Source organism: Rutilus rutilus (assembly GCF_951802725.1).
Source record: "Rutilus rutilus genome assembly, chromosome: 17".
Lineage (NCBI taxonomy): Eukaryota > Metazoa > Chordata > Actinopteri > Cypriniformes > Leuciscidae > Rutilus > Rutilus rutilus.
Window position 1 is genome coordinate 21,319,770 of NC_140230.1, and position 21,450 is coordinate 21,341,219.

General features: G+C 36.7%; 2 protein-coding genes across 11 annotated transcripts; both read left to right on the plus strand.

Annotated features, from left to right (window-relative positions):
• The first annotated feature begins 731 nt into the window (after positions 1–731).
• Positions 732–5,392, plus strand: trim35-28 (tripartite motif containing 35-28). Its single transcript, XM_084435485.1, has 6 exons — positions 732–1,604; positions 1,751–1,846; positions 1,944–2,174; positions 2,936–2,958; positions 4,026–4,144; positions 4,232–5,392. The coding sequence occupies exons 1-6, from the start codon at positions 1,179–1,181 to the stop codon at positions 4,765–4,767; spliced, it is 1,431 nt and encodes a 476-aa protein (XP_084291611.1). The 5' UTR covers positions 732–1,178; the 3' UTR covers positions 4,768–5,392.
• Positions 5,393–5,782: 390 nt separating this feature from the next.
• On the plus strand, positions 5,783–20,270 carry epb41b (erythrocyte membrane protein band 4.1b). Of its 10 annotated transcripts, none has more exons than XM_084435471.1 (29): positions 5,865–5,973; positions 6,151–6,279; positions 7,048–7,179; positions 7,529–7,633; positions 7,736–7,778; positions 7,877–7,952; positions 8,069–8,287; positions 8,378–8,465; positions 8,669–8,821; positions 8,913–9,010; positions 9,241–9,392; positions 9,553–9,654; positions 9,966–10,049; positions 10,950–11,552; positions 11,684–11,809; positions 12,240–12,512; positions 12,600–12,803; positions 13,995–14,225; positions 14,328–14,591; positions 15,441–15,650; positions 15,729–15,992; positions 16,656–16,898; positions 16,991–17,236; positions 17,884–18,060; positions 18,168–18,340; positions 18,442–18,471; positions 18,564–18,641; positions 18,720–18,908; positions 19,390–20,270. In XM_084435471.1, exons 3-29 carry the CDS (start codon positions 7,123–7,125, stop codon positions 19,444–19,446), a joined length of 4,545 nt encoding a protein of 1,514 aa, XP_084291597.1. In that variant the 5' UTR covers positions 5,865–5,973; positions 6,151–6,279; positions 7,048–7,122; the 3' UTR covers positions 19,447–20,270. The 10 variants fall into 10 exon arrangements, with proteins under 10 accessions (XP_084291600.1, XP_084291596.1, XP_084291595.1 ...); XM_084435477.1 differs by having other exon boundaries at positions 5,873–5,973; positions 6,229–6,279; positions 18,564–18,632; XM_084435472.1 differs by having other exon boundaries at positions 5,878–5,973; positions 6,135–6,279.
• Positions 20,271–21,450: the final 1,180 nt, after the last annotated feature.

Consider the following 21,450-nt stretch of genomic DNA (forward strand, 5'->3'; position numbering starts at 1 on the left):
ATCCAAGAAATAACTGCTCCAACATCAACCGTGTGCCTAAGTTTTTCCTGATGGCCAGGACGCGTCTTGAATCGTGCAGCTGTGCGCTAATGTTTGTTAACTGGGGATTGTGTGTGTGCGCACTTCCAGATGGTTGTCAACAACACAAAGCCTTATAACCGTGAGCATGCTGAACGGGTTCTCTGCTGGTCTTTTGATAGTATTGCATTGCAATCTTACATGTCAGGTTTTTTTTTTTTTTTTTTTTACTTTTAATGCTTAGGACAAGACGATCGCCTGGCGAGAACCATTGATGTGTCAAAACAATAGCAAGCTTGATATAGATATTAAGACAACGTATGGAGTGATTTAACAGACTAAAATAAACAATTTACCTTATAGCGAAATTATACAATTTTCGTTTTGTTATTTCACGCCGTAGGTTATAGGCTATATATCAGCCTATATGTCAGTTTCATGTTACATACATACATAAATAAATAAATACATTTACATTTATTTTTACTCACCTTTTGTTATTTAATATATTAAAAAATAAATGACTGAAAAAAAATACTTATGCTTACATTTAATTATATTTATTTAATTTTTGTTCATAAATGTTGTTCAAATACTTTTCTTTATATTCAACAATGTATATTGACAAAACATTACACCATTTATTATTTATCACGTATTATCAATTATTAATTAATAATTAATAAATATCACAAACGACAAAAAAAGACTTTAAGATAACTGTGCTAGAAAACTTCAACCGATCATGCCCCGGAAATTCCTGACAGAAATTCACATATCTGTAATTATATATATCAAAAGCCAATTAACTAGTGGTGTTGTTGAGAGATTTCAAACCAATTCTGTATGAAAATGTAGACAAACTTGTTTGACTGTTTGCACTTTTATTATATATTCCTGATTTTCTATCCCCGCCCACTCTCACTCTCTCTCACACACGCGGAAGTTGCAGTGGCAGAAATACGACGAAAACAGGTACGAGAAACGCCTCGTCCTTAAAAAATTGCTTACTACTTTTCTTTTCTTTTTAAACAACACATTTTATGCGCTAAAGGTTTGCTGTTTTAAACAGCTCAGCGATTTTTAAGCATCTTTTAAACACCCATAAGAAAATATTTCCGTTTTGCGAAAGTGAAAGTAACGTACAGCTCGAGTCTAACATGGCAGAATGCAGTGACGAGGACATCACAGACAGACAATCTCTTCTCGAATCAGACTTAACGTGTCCTGTGTGTAAAGACATTTTTAGGGACCCCGTGTTGCTCTCGTGTAGCCATAGTTTCTGTCAGCGATGCCTGGAGAGCAGCTGGAAGAACCAGACGAAAAAGCAGTGCCCGATGTGCCGAAAATGCTGCGACGGAGAGACACCGATCCCCAACCGCGCACTGAACAACACCTGCGTATCCTATAAAAAGGAGAGGAACTGGAGACCAGGAGGTCCTTTCGAGGAGGCCAGCTGTGGTTTGCACCAGCGCCCCTTCCAGCTCTTCTGCATTAAAGACGAGGAACCTGTGTGTGTGGAATGCGTGACTCTTCACCCAGGACACGAGCTGGTGCCGATAGATCAGGGAGTGCCTTTCTGCCAGGTGATCTCATTACATTTCCCCTCACCATGATAAGTAGTGAACCAAAAGAAACATCCTTCATGTTACAGCTAAAATGAATACTGACTTTTTTTGTGTGTGTGGAAATGCATAAATGCACATTTCTGACTTGCAATTTTTTTTTAAAGGAGGAGCTTAACATGAAAATAAAAATCCTGGAAAGCAAGCAGGACTCCTTCAAAAGAACGAAAAAAAGATATAGAGACACAATCTCCTTTATTGAGGTAAACAGTTTCTGAAAATGTTTTAAAGGCCAAAAACTTCAACAAAGTCTTGATCATTTAAACCATATGCTCATTTCACTTCTCTGTTTTGTTACAGGGCCAGACTAAAGAGGCAGAAACGCAAATCAAGCAGGAGTTTGAGAGACTCCATCAAGTCTTAAATGATGAGGAGACAATTAGAATAAATGCTTTGCATAGAGAAGAAAATGAGAAGAAGCTGATGATGACTGAGAGGATTGAAAGCATCACTCGTGATATTTCAGCTCTTGCAGAATTGATTCAATCGGTAAAGAGGGAAATGGGAGCCGAGGAATTGACTTTCCTTCAGGTAAGATTTTATTGGAGGGGGGTAATAACTTTTTGTGTACCAGATAATGATTAAAACTTACTCTCAGTTTACCAATTGTAAACGGGACACACATATGCATTCATACATTTTGATTAGACTTACTTAAACATGCTCAGCAGATGTATATTAAAGTTATTGTATGAATTGCACTTTTCAATAAATTAATAGATTCAAGTTCAAGTTTATTTATAAAGCACATTATAAAGCAACAAATGTTGTACCTTAAGTGCTGTACAATCAACAAAACTTCAATAAATACAAAATGTAACAATAAAAAAGAACAGATTAATAAAACTGGGATATCCAAACCTGCCCCATTCTGTCCGGCAGAGTTTAGCTCCAACTTGCCTCAACACATCTGCCTGGAAGTAAGACCTTGATTTAGCTGGATCAGGCCTGTTTAGTTGGTGTTGAAGCTAAACTCTGCAGGACAAAGGCCTAAATCTCAAAAAAATCAGTCAACGGGGAAAAATGACCTTCAACCTGTAAATATTGTGGAAGCGGAAGGAGGAGGAGATCACCAATGTACTGTAGGGCTAAGCCACGCAAGGCCTTAAAACATACAGCAAAATCTTTTATTAAACCCAGTAACTAAACAAGATATAGAAATCGAGCATTAGTTCATTGACCCCTTACATTTATAAAGGGTTTCCTCACACTGTAACATAACTAATAACTAAATTATACATGAATCCTTCATTCAGCTCTTTTAAGTGAACTTTTCACATTTTCTTTCTCAGAATTTCCAGAAGCTAAAAAGACGGTATGTGCCTCTCAATTTTTTTTCATATATTTCTTAGTTCTGTTATGCTATGAATTGGTCTAGATATGTCATATTTGCTTACACTGATGCCCTTTTGCCCTTTTTTCCATCTGATATGCTTTAAAGTTGACATGAAATGAAACTTCCCTCTATCTAGTTTCTAAATGCATGTTATAGATCTTAAAGGGTTAGTTCACCCAAAAATGAAAATCAAGTCATTATTTACTTTGGCATTAGTGTTCTAATGCCATATGTCCTTCTTTGCTTTTCGGATCACAAAATGTCCTGCTCATGCTCATCCATATAATGGCAGTGAATAGCGATTGGCTTCAAACCTGGTCACAGGAATGATCCCTGGTGACTTGTGCCATATATTCTAAGTGCTCTGAGGGCATACAAGGATTTGGTGAAAAGCAAACAAAAATGTAATTTATTATTTAATTAAATCCTTACCTCGTCCGTTGGTCTGCTGTGTATGACTGCACGTTCACTGTGTAGCACACAAGCGCAACACTTTGAGAAATCAATATTAATAAAAACACAACAACAAAAACACTAGTAAATAATGACTTAATTTCTTTTTGGGTGTACTGTATCTTTAAGGTATGGTCACATTAGCAAAATTCTCACTGTCTATGAGTGTTGTGATGTATAAGCACAGTTCACAAAGAAGTCATTTTAAAGTCAAGAGGTTTCTGTTGGTTAATTCGCATGACCAGCTGAACCTGTAGCCAAATTTTCATGGGGAATTCTTTCACCCTCTCAAAATTCTTGATCGCTCGGATTCCTATTAAAATAGCTTGATTTTGACAAACAATTGTGAACATAATGTTTCTTTCTTTCTTTTTTTTTTTTACCTCAAAATGTAATAAAAATGTCGTAACTGGATCTTCCAGTGAAAACGACAGACGTATGCAGAAGTGCAATGCACATCTCAAAATCCAATCAACAACTCATATAACCAAGTCCCTGTCCTACATTTTTTCATTTTTCAACAATCTGTTTCAGTCCATTTCATTGTGACTTTAATTCTGCTGTGTGTAAACGCCACTTGATGTCTGTCACAGAACCCAGTGGACTGGTGATGAACCAAGGAAGGTTGAAGGTGCTCTCATTAACATGGCCAAGCATGTAGGCGCTTTGGGTTACAAAATCTGGGAAAATATGCAATCTCATATCAAATGTTGTGAGTGCACATTTCATCTTGTATACAATATGTGTAATACTAACTCAGAGAACTTTGTGGGTTACCTTAAAATGTTTGTGTCTGCAGTGCCTGTAATCCTGGATCCCAACACAGTCTCGCCTTGGCTCTCTATATCTCCTGATTTTTCCAGTGTGCAAGAGAGTCAGGAGAGGCAGTCTTTCCCAGACAACCCTGAGAGGTTCGATCCCTGTGTTTTTGTTCTTGGTTCAGAAGGTTTCTCCTCAGGGCGCCACCGTTGGGAGGTCCGAGTGGCTGACCACCCCAAATGGATCTTGGGAGTATGCAAGGAGTCAGTAGTTCGGAAGAGGAAGTTCACAGTGACAACAAAAGCAGGAGTGTGGACCATCGGCCTGAGTAAAGGGGTCTACAATGCTCTGACCACTCCACGCACTGTGCTGAATCTAGAGAGAAGGCCCGAAACCATCAGGGTAAAGGTCAATATGGAGAAGGGAGAAGTGTCGTTCTGGGATACAGGCAACAACAAGCACCTTTGCACGTATAATGATAAGTTCAATGAAAAGCTGTTTCCCATCTTTGGCCCAGGGCTCCAGAGCACACCCATCACTATCTTGCCTGCTAAAGTGAGCATAAACAAACAATAAGTTAACATGCTAACATCTAAGCCTGGTGAGGCTGAAGAGTCTAAAACCTCTTCTAAAGTTGATATACAGTTTGAATTATATTGAGCTTTTGGATCCAGTACAAGTTAAGCCACGCAACAGCATTGTGGCATTATGTTTTAATGATTACCACAGAAATGCATTGCACCATGATTCTCCTTTTTCTTTAAAATCTGAATTGCTGTAAGAATCTTACAACAAATGTATAAACTTTAAAATACTGTTTTAATAGTATAGCCACTAGACAAACAATATGTACTAACATAATTTCAGTGTGGGAAAAATTACTAACATTTTCTGTTATATCCAATTTTACAGTTTCATCAATCTGTCTAAATGACAAAAGTCAACATTAAATCAGCTACACTGTTATTTGAACTTATAACAAATGGTGTTGCATTTATGGTCATGTGACTCAATAGCAAGAATTTTCTCAAGTTTTTTTCAGTTAAATGTAGTTAACAATAACTCTTTCCGTTTTTATTTGCCACTCAATTGTGTCAGGTATGTTTATTTACAGATATGCTGTACAATGTGTGCTATCAGCAGGTGAAAGTTAAAGAAAATTTATTAAACGACAATAAAGGATCTCACTTATCAGACTGAATGTGTTTCTTATGCCTCAAACGTTATTTCAGTTTTGCGTCCTCCCATCAAGAAAAAGGAACACCCACATTGGTTAATAACAGAAAAATCTCAGATTGCACTACTCATTTAGATTAGCTAAAATTGATGTCCAAATTATCGTGTCATTAAGAACTAATTAAGAACTAGCTTGACCTAGGCATAATCAGTTTTGCTTTTCAGCTTCAAATTAGTCCAATCTACATTTTATGTAAGTAGCTTTTAAAAAAAAGACCAGTCTTAAAGGAAAAAAAAAAAATAACTTGTAAGACTAGCAGTTTATGCAAGTGTCCACTGGTCTTAAATGTCTAGACCATACATGTGTAGAAGTTTGACAGTTACAGTGTTATCTAAGTCTCATGCTTTCCTCTGCACTGAGACAGATAACAGACAGAGGACTGCTCTAGGATTCAATTGCCCAAGACACACATTTATATAACAATATCACACTGCGTTTCCGTTTACTCTGAAATATAGTGTTAAATAGAAAGGCTTGCTTAGAAAGACTCCACCATTCCCTTGACCCTACACTGAAGAAGAGGATGGGAGAGTGAAAAGATGAATGTAAAGGCTTAGTTTAATATTTACACCCAAGTGTCCATCAGATCAGTAAATGTGGTTTAGCTCTTCACTTTGGAGTTTGCAACTTTAAAAATAAAGCTGTTGTCGGCTATGTTATGGCGGGATACTCATTATTTAAAAAATTGTGTTTGAAATGTTTTCAGTTTTGTTCAATGCTAGGTCTGGTTTCATCTGCACGGTTCATTATCTCAGTACTAACGTCATGGAAATAGTGTTGATCCTCCACCCTCATCATAGACTGCTGGGAGCTGCTACATGAGAAGACGGATGAAGACCTCACAAGCACAGGTAGGCTGATCATTCATGTTATTTTAGGACTTAATTTAAGTTAGTTAACTGAAAAATTGGCTATAGCTAAAAAAAAATGCTATTGTTGTTAATAGTGTCTAAGTAACACTGTGAATATAAAAGAATATTCCCATTTACTAAGGCTATTTTCACTCTCACAAGACGTTCATAGAAAATATTAATGTAATAGGCCTGCATACTATTTTTCATGAACCACAACATTATATTTAAACCATGTGGTTGAAAAGTTTAAACCCTGAATACCATTTGACATATAAACAGTATGGAAAGCTTATAGTATCTCTCTTGTTTAGTCATTTTTGCCCATATTTTGTAATATGAATATAATGTTACGTGGGGGAAGAGTTGCATGAAGATCTTTGGCTACCCCACCCATTCTTATCAGCTTATCTTAGTCAGAAAAGACCGGGTAACATAATATTAAATAAATAATCCATTTATACTGTAGTAATTCCTTCTTGTCTCCTCTTTCTCAAGTCATGATGGACAAATAAATATGTTTATGACTGACCCCCTTACTTATCACAGGCATGTTGATGTATTTATGTGTTTGTGTGTGAGTGGGTGAAGGGGGGGGTCATATCTTTCTAAAACACTCATATCAATATCACACAACAGGACAGTGCAGGAGGGCAGGGCGTCTTATGATGCCTCATACAGACGTGTGCTGCTTTAGAACCACGGGAACATGAATGTGAACTGAAGTGCAGTTCGAAAGAAAATTGTAAAGCCTTGCAACTTTTGCAGCTCATCGCCTGACGAGACCGCCTAAACTCCACCACCAGAGGAGTAAACAGAAGAGAAGAGAGTACTTTGAGAGACATGTTGCAGTGTCGAGTGAATTTCCTGGATGACACCCACTTTGTGTGGGAACTGGAGGTATCTGAACAAAGACTCTCTGTCCTTTCTTTCACATTGCGAAAAATCACATTCTTAATCAGGATCCTTCAAACAAGATTTTTTTTTTCTTGAGAATATATTGAATTATAATAATATTTAATTAAGTTTATGTATACAAGAAGAAGAAAACTATATAAATAATATTTAAAAAATAACTAAGAAATTAAAAAATAATTCAGTCATATTACCTGAAAACATTTATTATTATCTAACTCAGTTAAGTAAATTCATCTTGGTTTAAAGATTTGTAGATATTTTTACTGTAAAAAAATATAATTAAAAGACAGATATAGATGTTATTATTAAAACTCAATTTCTTCTTGCACAGAGAAATGCAGTGGGACAGGGTCTCTTCAGTAAAGTTTGTGAACACCTTGACCTGCTGGAGAGGGATTATTATGGTCTGGTTATGTGGGATTCTCCTAGTACCAGGGTATTTATTTCATTTTATATCACACTGGCATATAGAGATTCATTTCATTTGACAAATAAAAACTCATTTGTTTTAAGCATTATTCTGTGTTTATTGATTCAGGTTTGGCTGGACTGTGCTAAAGAGATCCGAAAACAGATCAAAAGTATGAGATTTTCACATATACATTATTAGTGGACGGTGCAGATTCACACATGCTTGCGTTTTCAGCTCTACATTTGTTCCCTGTTTGTTTGGTTTCAGGTCCAGTAACTGAATTCTTTTTCAGCATCAAGTTTTACCCACCCGATCCCTCAGTTCTGGCTGAGGACATCACTAGGTACAACAAGAGACAAATGCACACATATAAAACATACACATTGAACTCCTTTAGTTGTGTTGATACATTTGTGCATGTTTTGACTGAACACTTACTACTCCATGTAATTCTTTCAGATATCTCCTGTGTCTTCAGCTGAGGAAAGATATTCTGATTGGGCGACTGCCCTGTCCGTCAGACATCTTGGCTCTGTTGGGTTCATACACAGTTCAGTCAACACTTGGAGATTACGACCCAAATCTCCACAAGAACAACTATGTCAGTGAAATCGTTCTTGCACCCAATCAGAGTGAAGAGCTGGAGGAGAGAGTGATGGAGCTGCATTCCACATACAGGTATCCTGTACCAACAATCATACACACATATATGTAACCCTAACTCACACACAAAAACACTTTTGTACAATTTCTTTGTGTACTACACAGATTCATGAGTCCTGCCCAGGCAGATATGCTTTTCCTTGAGAACGCCATGGGGCTTCCCATGTATGGAGTGGACCTGCATCCTGCCAAAGTAATTTTAATTTGTCAACTCAACTTGTGCTTAAACAGTATTTGGAATGTATTAAAGCAGCAGTTCGTGTTCCACAGAAGACAGAAAGTCATACGGCTTGAAACAACATTGAGTGATAGCAGAATTTTCATTTTTGGATGAACTAGCCCTTAACAGGGCATGAACAGTGCACATCTTTAGTATAATGTTTGATTTGTTGATAGGATGTCAGCGGTGCAGATGTGATGCTCGGCGTGTGCTCTGAGGGACTGATGGTTTATGAGGATGAGATAAAAACAAATGTTTTCCTTTGGCCCAGAGTTCTTAAAATCTCCCACAAACGCAGCACCTTCCTTCTCAAGATGCGTCCTTCTGAGGTATTCATGCACACTAGCTTTATTCTTCATAAACTCTTTTGGAGTAGTGACACGCTAATGTGGTTAACTTTTTCCATTTGACCTGATTTAGCAGGATGGGTCTGAGGGTGACGTCAGCTTTAGTCTGGCCACCTATCGAGCCTGCAAACAACTGTGGAAATGCTCTGTAGAACATCATAGCTTCTTCAGGTAAGCCAGCCCATGTTTGTATGTTAATTACCTAACCAAGGCTTACAGTCAGATGTACATAAGTTTCAGCCATTTTTTGTGTGTGTCCATGTGACCACAATAAACACAAGGGGGCGCTCCAGTCAAAAGTATACATTCTTTGAAACAATTATTCGAAGTAAAACATGCTTTTTCCAACCTCTTTGGGATATTTTAAGAAATACGTCCATACCTCTTAATGTGTTTTTCAGAAACAGACTTCAAGACACAAAAGCAAAACGGCTCTTGACCTTAGGTTCAAGGTTCCGCCACCATGGACGCACTCAGTCTGAGTGTCTGGAGGCCAGTGGCAACATCACGCGAGCTCCTCCACGATTCACACGTTATATCATCACGAGAAAAGGCAACCTTTTATTTATTTAGTTAGTTAGTTTTAGTTGTAGTTTGTTTGATTTGATATGTAGTTAATTTAGTTTCCTTTTCTATAGTTTTTTAGGCTATTTAGTTATGGATACATATTTATGGATACAAATGATTGACTTTAAATGTTTGTTTGTTTTCAGCAAATGAAGAAATTCTTGATATTCTAACGCAACCAGTTCGAGCTGAGTTTGACGACTGGTTCCTGGTTTATGGTCCAGACAAATGGCACATTTCTACATCAGGTAAAGTCCTATGGCAAATTGAAATAATGTAATCTGACTGAAATAACTGACTGCATTATACATATTTATCTACTCTCAGTCTCTCAGATCTTATCACCTTTATGATCAAAGAATAGTAAATAAATAGTCTTGCTCTTGCCATTTGACCACAAAAAAATAAATATATGTGTCAAACACATATTAGCCTATTTTAATTAATAATTCTTGTTTGAACAAATACATTTCACTATATGATTTTTGGTTCCTTTTTGAATCTTTGTTCGTTATACCATTAAAAATATTTTCTGATGAACTGCAAACATCCTGTACAGATGATGGGACGCTGGAAAGTCAAAAGCTGCAGGAGTGGAAGCATCATGCAGATGATTGGTGTGTCCTCCTTGACAGCAGCTCATGTAAGTCTTTTCTAATGCTTTCAAATACACCACTGTGTACATCTATTGAAAAGCCTGCAATGCCTAACTGAGCATTAACCCATGCCTAACTGAGCATGCACATACTCTAGAATATATAGTGATATCATTTGGGGAAAATGAATAATTATTAAATATTAAATGATGAATTATTATAACCCAAATTATTCACCCAAAAATACTCACCCTCATGTTGTTCCAAACCTATACGACATTTGTTTATCTTTGGAACACAAATGAAGATCATAAATTGAAGATCTTTACTATAAAGTGGTAAATTATGTTTTTTTTTTTTTTTTTTTTTTTTTTGGTGCACACAAAGCACTCGCGTCACTTCATAAAATTGAAGTTAAACCACTGGAGTCACACAAATTATTTTAATGATGTCTTTACAACCTTTCTGGGGCTTGAAAGTGGTAGTTGCGTTGCTGTCAATGGAGGGACAGATTTCATTAAAAAGATATTCATGTGTGTTCCAAAGATGAACAAATGTCTTACAGGTTTGGAACGACATGAGGGGGTGTAATTAATGACTGAAATTTCATTTTTGAGTGAACTAACCCTTTATCAATAAAAAGATTTTCAAATATCGATAATTGTTAAATGTGATTTTGGTATAGGCTTTATCATATTTTTGGAGCTTGCACCTAACTTATGCTTTTTCACTTCCATCCACATGCCAAAAAGTCAAGCTCTGGTAATCAACCAAATTTGTTGACATAAGGATAAAAGGGCAGCCTGGGCTTACATTTTCCATAACATTCAAGAAAAAACGCACAAGTCCCTCTGGACTGCACTGCGTAAATAAATATTGTAGTTTCCATTAAATCTTGACATTGAAAGAGCTGTGATTGGTTGTCATTTTGGTTTATTTTGTTCCAGTTTCACTATCAGGCGTCCAGCAGCCTCTTCAGACGGAAGAACTGAGAGAGGACGTGGAAGTTGTGGAGGGGTCAGACGAGAGGCTCACAGATGAGCTTGTGATAAAACAATCATATAAAGTTCAGGTGGTCCAGGAGGGGTCTGATGTTATCGAGAAAGAACACCAGGAAGTAATGAAACCTCTAAAGGAGACACTAAGAGAGGAAGTACTAGAAGTCAATGGAGAAAGAATACAGAGGGTAGTAATCACTAAACAATGGACACAGGAGGTCAACTCTTTGGTGGAATCACAAGTAGATGTAGAGAAAAAGATAGAGACGATGGAGATGGTAGAAAGACGTGTTATGGTCACTGAAGAGAGGAAATTTGGTTCTGGGGACACTTTTGAGAGACTGGAAATCATGGAGCAGAGACTGGAGGAGGTTGAGGCTATCGAACGAAAGCTAGCTGAGGTGGAAGAAATGAGGGTTGGATTACAGGAAGTGGAAAGTTTGGAACAAAGGTTGCAGCGAGTTGAAAAGGAGGAGCTTCAACGCGTGGAGACAGATGATTGGTACATTTTACTAGATCGCAGGCCATTGATGCTTACGCCTACTCCCATAGGTATGTCATGTGATTTTGTCTCATGTCATATGTTATGAAATTTTGTCCATTGCTTTTTCATTAAATATATTTCTAAGTTAAATTGAAAAGCTAATTGAAGTGCCTAAGGTGGAAACATCATATTTTTTTAGGAAGAGTCCAGGAAGAGTTGCAACAGATAGTATATATCCCCCCCAAACTAATGAAGAAAGACGATGATTGGTACATTCTATTGGATGTGCTCCCACAAACCATGGAGATATCGCATCTTCTTTCAGGTATCTATAAAATACTTTTCTGGTTTAATTACACGGCTTTCTGAAATACTCTATTCTGATTGGTCGTTTGCACCATCTAAATAATGTATAATAAATACTGCAATATTTCCTAAAAAACAAGAATTGTCAATTATGATTTCATGCTGACTTTAAGGCCCGTTCACACCAAGAACAATAACTATAGCAATAAAGTTTTAATAATCGTTCTAATTTAAATGAGAATAGTAAAGTCCACACCACAGCACTAACAATAATGACACAGAGGAACAATATCTTTTTCAGAACAACTTTTTACAGTTGATGAACGATAAAATAATTGACAACCAATCAGAATTAAAGACAATGAGCTCATAGTGGAAGAAAATAATGGATTTTTTTAATAATGCTTCTCAACAAATGTCAACAAACCACTCAAATGGATTTCTGCTAGCAGATGTGAGCAGCTCCGTTCCTGAAGAATATCAGGCTGAAGAAGAGAAGAGAGAGGTAGAAAGGAAAATACAGCAAGAGCTGGTGCCACTAGAGAAGCCTAAAACACAGACTACAGAGGAGGTGATTCCGAGCGGAGTGGAAACAGAGGAGGTACAGAAAGAACAACAGGAGCCGGTGACAGTGGATTATGAGAGACCAAAGACAGTTGTTCTTGAGCAGAGAGCAGCAGAGCCTCAAACAGATGAAGACGACGACTGGTTTGTGGTTTCAGGTACAAGCTCTCACACAATCACTATCATGCACTCATGTAAAACAAACAAGAAATCGATATGTGTGTGATGGATTGTGTTTGTTTCAGTGCCCTCTGTTGAGCTGTACGAAGAGACCAGCGAGGACGTGATCCGGAGCGGAGTGAAAACAGAGCAGATAAAACAACAGGAGCAGGTGGCAGAGGATTATGGGAGACCACAGATACTTATTCTTGAGCAGAGAGCGGCACAACCTCAAAGAAACGTGGAGGACGACTGGTTCATCATTTGTGATGTTTCTCCTAAAGAATCAGGTACATGTTGCTTAAGCCCCTTTCACACAGCGCATTGAACCCGGGAAATTGCCGGCAAATTGCCGGAACGCCTTCTGTGTGAACCCAAACACGACCCGGGTTTAATGCCGGGATCAATGCCGGGTTGGGGACCTAGTAACATTGCCGTGTTCAGTCCCGGGACGCGCGCTGTGTGAACAAAAGCCGTAATAATGCCGTGTCGTAGTGATGACGCTGAAGCCGGGATCGTTCGCCAGCTGTGAAACGGTACGAAATGCGCAATTTTATGATCGAATCAGAGAAATAAATGCACAAGCGTGGTTTCTCGAGAGAGAAATCGCAGCTCATAAGCAAACTGAAGACGCTGCTGAGACATTACAAGTCACATCGATGTCACGTGTCTTTCCGGGACATACACGGGTTGTGTGTGAACCCGCTCTCTGATTCCGGAAAATCACTGGCAGTGTGAATGAACCAAAATCAAATGAACCCGGGTCAAATCCCGGGTCACTTTATCCGTGTATTTTCCGGAATCTCTGTGTGAAAGGGGCTTTAGTGTGTATTTCCTCAGTGTCATCATCCTAGAACATCATATAACAATATTCCTATCAACAATGACAAGTGTAGTTTATGGTTAGGATAGGTGTTGATTCAGGAGCACATCTATACCACATCAGGTTTGGGCCAAATTCATTATTTATGATTTGACACATTTCATTAGTTGAAACTTGAATTCAACTGGCCATACATCACAGGAAGTTGGGCTTTTACTGAACTGAAAGAAATTCATAACATCCACATTTATTAGACTTATTCGTCCCACATTCTTTTTAAGACAAATTATTAATAATTGCTCAATTAATACATTCTAATTATGTCTCATTATTCCATGATATGAATACGTATTTCTCAATAAGTTAAATATATTATTTAAAACAATTAACAGATTGTATTTTCGACACACAGCATTACTAAATGTCCACCATATTGTTCCAGACAACCATATACATATAGGCATTAAAATGTTTATACATATACAGTATGTATGTATGTATGTATGTATGTATATATATATATATATATATATATGTACAATGTAATATATGAATTAAAAACACATTTATATTGATGGCATTTCAAGCATCATTGCCCATATAATGCAAACACAAAATCACACAAATCAAACCATACATTATGCATTTTGTTTTTTAGAGCCCTTGACTTTTCCACATCTACAAAGCCCATCTGCAGACCTGAATGAGGAGATCAGGGAGGAGGTGATCCAGAGCAGATTAAGAACAGAGGAGGTGCAGATAAAACAGGAGCAGGTAACACTGAAAGATAGGAGACCACAGCCAGTTATTCTTGAGCAGAGAGCAGCACAACCTCAAAGAGACGTGGAGGACGACTGGTTCATTTTCGATGTTTCTCCTGAAGAATCAGGTACAAACATTTACATGTTGTACAACAACAATCACACATACACACACACACACACATAAGCACATATATCCAAACATACATCATGGGTTGTGTTTGTTGCAGAGCCCTTGTATCCACAGCTGCAAGGTCCATCTGTTGAGCTTTATGAGGAGACCAGAGAGGAGAAGATTCAGAGCATAGTGAGGACAGAGGAGAAAGTGATTGAGGTGATGACCGTGAGCACTAAAGAACAAATAACAGTACCAGAGAAGAAGAGGACGAGCATCGTACAAACCCCACAGTTTCTAGTGGTGCCCAGGGAAGTTGATGATGACTGTTTTCAGCTTTTTGACAAAGTGCCTTATGAGGAGACGAGTTTTCCATCAGGTGAAGTACTTCTTTCTGCAAGCATAATCACAATCAAATTCACATTTCACAATTCTGAGATTTGTGTGATAAAGATTCAGTTGTAAGACAGTTCACCCAAAAATTCTGTCATCAGTTATTCACACTGTATGATTTTTTTTATAAACCGCTATGATTTTTTTTTCTTCCATGTAACAAATAAGATGTTATTAAGTAGAATGATGATTTTTGATAATGTTAACTAAAACTAAGATTATTAAAAATCATTAGAGATGTATTAGAAATGTTGCACTGGCAACTAAATGAAATAGGTTCAAGTTTAAGTATTACAATTACTAAAAATAAAACAGATTTTTTTTTTTATTAAAGCTATACAGAAATATTTACAAAAGCACATAAAATGACTATAACATTACATTTATTTTATATGAAAATATAAAAACACAAGCTAATTATAAAATATTATTAAATATATAAATAATACTTAAATAACACTGATACAATTCAATTATACTACAAAATAATAAATAAATAAATTATTATTAAATTATTAAAAATATTTAAATTATTAATCAGTATTTTTAATGACAATCATTTTTTTCAAACCAATTTTTTGTCATTGTAAGCGTAAATCTAACAACCTTTCGTGAGATTTGGGCTTCAAACAAGAAAAAAAATAAAATAATTGCCAGTGAGTTAAGAAAAATAATCTTTGAGTAGGCTACCATGATGGGGGTGAGTAGATAATGATAGAATTTGCATTTTAAGTGTTTTATATTGTGAGAAAGCTAATGGATTTTTGCGATTACTGACACACTTCAAGATCGTTGTGGTAAATTTAATTGATAACAGGTCATTTTTATTTTTTAGTGTCTGTCACTCCAGAGACTCGTGTTGTGTCTGTGGCTCCTTTGGAGGCTGAAGAGAAGAGAGCTGTTGAGAGGAGAAAAGAAGAGGTGCAGATAAAACAACAGGAGCAGGTGACAGTGAATTATAGAAGGCCAGAGCCACTTGCAGAGCCTGAAAGAGACATAGAGGACGACTGGTTCATCATTTTTGATGTTTCTCCTATAGAATCAGGTACACACACTCACACACAACCACAAATGCACACATGAAAAACACATCGAAACATTCATCATACGTTGTTTGTTTCAGTGCCCTCGTCTCCACAGCTGCGAGGCACAACTGTTGAGCTTTATGAGGAGACCAGAGAGGAGAAGATTCAGAGCAGAGTGAGGACAGAGGAGAAAGTGATTGAGGTGATGACCGTGAGCATTAAAGAACAAATAACAGTACCAGAGAAGAAGAGGACGAGCGTCGTACAAACCCCACAGTTTCCAGTGGTGCCCAGGGAAGTTGATGATGACTGGTTTCAGCTTTTTGACAAAGTGCCTTATGAGCAGACGAGTTTTCCATCAGGTACAGCACAACACATGCCTTTAAACACTATCATAGATGTATAGCAATAATAACAAAAAAAGATAATAAACTCAATGAAAGGTAATGGAAAACCACATACCAATACATTTTAACATGAAACATTGTATACAATAACATTTAACAAATATTATTAAATGCTTTAAAAAACATGATACATACTATAGTAATGTTAATATATACAACTTTACTGTAAACTGTGTAATTAAAATAATGGGTAACATTTTACAACAAGGTTCCATAATGTTAATATTAACTACATCAGATAACATGAACTAACAATAAAAAATGCTTCTAAAGCCTTTATTAACCTTAGGTAATGTTCATTTTTAACATAAACTAACAATGGACAGTTGTATTTTTGTTAACAAGCATTATAAATGTATTGGTCATTGTTATTTAATGTTAGTTAATGCATTAACCAGTGTTAATTTGTTAACTTATTGTAAAGGGTTACTAAATAATGTTTTTACTCAAGACTAGTATCAAGTATCATTATTACATGCTTTTCATAAAGATGAGTTTTATGTGTTTTTTTTTATGAATCTGTGGTACAAATAATTTAACAAGCTTCTCATGAAGCAAACCCGCTACAAAAGTGCACACAAACTCTATTGTTTACTGTGCTTTTTTTTTTTTTTTTAGATGTCAGAAGCACAGATTTTGAGGTCTATGAAATCACCAAAGACCAGAGAGTTCAGAGGGTGGTGGAGGAGCAGAAGAGAGAGAAAAGACTGATCACTGAAGAAAAGAGAGTGGTCATTGATGAGCACAGAAAGAGAGCTGACGTTGTTCTGCAGATGATTCCCACCGGGGTTCAGGAAGTTGATGATGATTGGTTTGAAGGGGTGGACACAACACCTTCTGAGAAGAGGAGCGTCCCTTCAGGTGGGAACACTAACTGCATGTCTTATTCTCTTGTTCTATCCTGGTATTGCTTCAAGTGAGAGGCATATTGTAATCAGAATATGTTTGATCAGTTGTTTCAGTGGCCACTGAAGAGCGTAGGATTAAAGAACAGGAGGACAGAGACAGACAGCAGGAGATGAGAGTGAGAGAGGAGGAGAAGAGGAGACTTAGAGAACACTTAGAACAAGAAAAGCGAAAACAGGAACTGGAATCCAGAAGAGCTCAACCATCTATTACTCTGGCAACAGAAGTACAGCCTCAGATTAAAGCAGAAGACGACTGGTTCATTCTTTTTGATGTTTCACCAGAAGAAACAGGTACATACACACTTTATATATATATATATATATATATATACACACACACACACACTACTGTTCAAAAGTTTGGTGTTGGTAAGATTTTTACTGTTTTTGAAAGTCTATTAAGCTTACCAAAGTTGCAATTATTTGATTAAAGATACAGTAAAACAGTAATATTTTGAGATATTATTGTAATTTAGAAATACAGGTTTTATTTAAATATATTTTAAAATGTTGTTTATTTCTGTGAATTTTCAGCATCATTACTTCAGTGTCACATGATCCTTCAGAAATCAGTCTAATATACTGATTTGGTTCTGAAGATGCATTATTTATTATTATTATTAATGTTGAAAACAGTGGTGTTGCCGTAATATTTTATAGAAATAGTGATACATTTTTCAGGATTCTTTGATGAATAGAAAGTTCAAAAGAACAATATTCTATTTCAATCTTTTGCAACAATATAAAAATCACTTTTGATCAATTGAATGTGTCTGCTTATATCTTACTGAATACTACATTTTGAATATATAATCTTTTTAAAAATATGTCCCATTTACATTCAAAATAACAACATATACTGTATTTGGGACAGATTTCACTATTGCACAGTTGGCAGTCTTTGTCAAAAAAATGATTATTCTCTACTTTCTTTAAAGTTGCCGCAGATTACCTTAAAGTGGACAGGAGGGCTGAGGAAGAGAAGAGGAGGAAACAGATAAGAGTTGAGGAAAGACCAATAAGGCCATCGGTACCAGAGAAAAGACCAGTACAGCTGCAGACAGAATTGGAGGACGATTGGTTTACCCTTATTGGCAGTTCCCCTAAACATTATGGTATGTATCACAAACAGAATCAAAAACACTTGATTATAAGAAATTAATAGTTTATAATGTCTGACAAACCTGTTACCATGTATTCCTGAACATCTCTCTTTCTCTAGTTCCCACTCTTCCACACACACCTGTTATTTCCCCAGTGGCTCCGCCCAAACCCCGCCCACAGATCCCAGCTGACCAACCACTGACTTCCACTCCGACCGCACAACCTGTGTCCATTACAAAAACCCGTCAGGAGAAGACAAAAGACATCCTGAACATCACACTGGAGTCTGAGGTTACACACACACTCATACTGTAAACTTCACATACACACAAAAGAACATGTGAAAGTTTCAATCCTCTAAAAATCATCTTTCTCTCTCTTAACACTAACAGGCTGAGACTGAGTCCATGCTCATGAGGAAGGTGAGACACTCATCTATTTCTATCATCTTTGTCATGTTCCTTCTTATCCAGAGCATATTAATCCATAATCGTGTTTTTTTTTTTTTTCTTAGTCACAGATATGGGCAAAGAAAATTGAAGGAGAGAGCATTTACGTTCGTCACAGCATTCTGATGCTGGAGGTTTGTGAAGTGTGTGAAATTTATTTTGGCTTGTCTACTTAAATGGTAATCCTATACTAAATTAATCATAATATATGCTCTCTTTAGGACTTGGATGTGTCCCAGGAGATTATTTTAAAGCACCACGCCAGCATTACTGAACTTAAGCGTGTCTTTATGGCGGTCAAGGAAGATTTCGAACCCACTGAATGGGACAGACGTCTCTCGTCATACTCACCTTCTGGCAAAGCTCAGCTCCCCCATTTCAACGGCGAGATACTCGTCAGAATGGGCTTAGTGAGTTACATACATACATGTATACACACACAACAACATATAGTTATAATGTGCTTAACAAGGAATTGTTAAAAAATAGCAGTGGCTCTCAACCAGAGGACCGGGGCCCATCAGGTGGGCCCATTAAGTATAATTTATTTAAATTGAATTCTAATTAAAAAAATTCTATACATGTACAACATTATGTGGTGTTTTTTATTATTATTATTATTACAACAGAAGTACCAGTGGTACATATCAGCTTAGACAGGAGGGCTTGTATATTGTCTTGAACAAAGGGGGCTTGGAGTCAAATCTACAGTATCTAGATGTGAGAGAAACACAGGGATTTAGGGACGGATCCAACCTCAAACAGCTTTATTGTTCCACCTTTCATATTAAAACACACTCCTGTCTTTAAAGACTTTCCATAATGAACCCTTTTAAATGCTTTTTGGATAAGACTGTGAACCAGTTGTGACTGTAAAATCTTCTTTTGCAGATTGAAGATGATGAAAAAACAGTCTTTCTTCGCCAACAAGAAACAATATATGTTTGAATTCAAACTGCCTGAACATTTCATTTCTACACACTTGCATATAATCACGGCTGAAACATTCAAGGATGTGAATATGTGGAAAAAAACAAATGCTTTGCATGTTTTATAGAATAGAATCCTCTTTTGCAGTTTTCATCAATTTGATCAGTGTAATTTAACATTGTTGATAGTAGTTTACTTGTACACTGGTAATCATGTCCACAATAGTGTATCATTTGACATAATTTAATTTTTATAGACCTTCAAGCTGAAAATCAATTCAAATCTCAAGCTTCAATTTAGTTTATTTTAACTGCTTACACCTATTTAATTATAATCAAAAGGAATAAAAGCTGTCATATGTACTGCCAAATTTGAGATGTGTTTATTCTGAGTATGTTCAGTATGTGGTACACTGTCAATTTCTAAGCATGGTCAGCAATTTTTTGTACATTTTTTTAGGCATAAATCTAAGAAAATAATAGAGAAATATGAAAAATAAGCATAATTCAAGTGTCTGAAAAGAATTCAACAAAGTTAATTTATCTTGTTTTAAGGATGTTTAGATATTTTACTGTAAAACAAGACTAAATTACTAATAAGAAAAAACTTTTTTCTAGCACATTTTAGTCTACACTCTGAGCTCTAATGAAATTTGTGATTATTTGGTGGCTAACGTGAATACCTCTTAAAACATTGTTTCTGTTCCCTTTGATGTTTGTGATTTTATAAGTTCCTTGCAAAAAATGTATTTAATCTGAATGTACTTTTTTTTTTGCCTCCAAAATACTGCAGTTACATCATCCACAGAGCAGGGACTCATTAAATCATGATAACCAACCAAACCATCATCCCTCATTGTATTCTTACTGACTATTGAGATATTGAAAAGTCTGTTAATCCATGCTTCTAAGCTCTGATGCTGTACCAGACAGCTGTACTGGTTTTGCAGCAGTCGTACAGTTTGGGATTAACCCACACTAATCAAAACAGAGCATTACTCACTGCTGTATGACTGCATGTGACTGATACCCACTGTGTGCTGTGACTTCTAGAAGCTTGTCTTTCAGGCTGTCTCTAACAATTTAGGCATGTCATATGCAGAACAATTAAAGGTGCAGTAAGCAATTTCTGAGAAATATTGGTGATTTGAATTCACCAAAACAATCACGCCCCTAACCAAAAGGATCATCTTGATAGCTCCGCCCCCAGATACAGGAATATGCTATGCAATACAGGAACCTCCCCCCTAATGAGTGTATACATGAGTGTATTTAAAGGGTTACTACACTTTTTTGGAAATAGGCTCATTTTACAACTCCCCCAGAGTTAAACAGTTGAGTTTTACCGTTTTCGAATCCATTCAGCCGATCTCCGGGTCTGGCGGTACCACTTTTAGCATAGCTTAGCATAGATCATTGAATCGGACTGGGCCATTAGCATCTCTCTAAAAAAAAATGACCAAAGAGTTTTGATATTTTTCCTATTTAAAACTTGACTCTTCTGTAGTTACATCGTGTACTAAGACCGACGGAAAATGTAAAGTTGCGATTTTCTAGGCTGATATGGCTAGGAACTATACTCTCATTCCTGCGTAATAATCAAGAAACTTTGCTGCCGTACCATGAGTGCAGCAGGCGTAATGATATGACGCAGCGCCTGAAAATAGGTCTAATAGGTTAGACAAACTTAGTCCCGGTCACGTTGGAAGTTACCGAGCTGGGGACTATTTTCAGGCGCTGCGTCATATCATTACGCCTGCTGGACTCATGGTACTGCAGCAAAGTTTCTTGATTATTACGCAGGAATGAGAGTATAGTTCCTAGCCATATCAGCCTAGAAAATCGCAACTTTACATTTTCCGTCGGTCTTAGTATTTCCAACAAAAGTGGAGTATCCCTTTAAGTATACTTTAAGTGTAACAGTAGTATACTTTGAGTACACAACTAGTTTACAACTACGTTTTTCATTTGTACTGCAACTATACAAGTGAACTTATAGGTATACTGAGTTTACTATTTACAT

Excerpts from the sequence above, each read along its gene's own strand:
- trim35-28 (XM_084435485.1), top strand. The coding sequence starts at position 1,179 with ATGGCAGAATGCAGTGACGAGGACATCACAGACAGACAATCTCTTCTC. Across the intron at positions 1,605-1,750 it reads AGGGAGTGCCTTTCTGCCAG|GAGGAGCTTAACATGAAAAT; the intron begins GTGATCTCATTA and ends TTTTTTTTAAAG. Across the intron at positions 4,145-4,231 it reads GCAATCTCATATCAAATGTT|TGCCTGTAATCCTGGATCCC; the intron begins GTGAGTGCACAT and ends TTGTGTCTGCAG.
- epb41b (XM_084435469.1), top strand. The coding sequence starts at position 7,123 with ATGTTGCAGTGTCGAGTGAATTTCCTGGATGACACCCACTTTGTGTGG. Across the intron at positions 7,779-7,876 it reads GATCCGAAAACAGATCAAAA|GTCCAGTAACTGAATTCTTT; the intron begins GTATGAGATTTT and ends GTTTGGTTTCAG. Across the intron at positions 15,651-15,728 it reads TGTTTCTCCTATAGAATCAG|TGCCCTCGTCTCCACAGCTG; the intron begins GTACACACACTC and ends TGTTTGTTTCAG.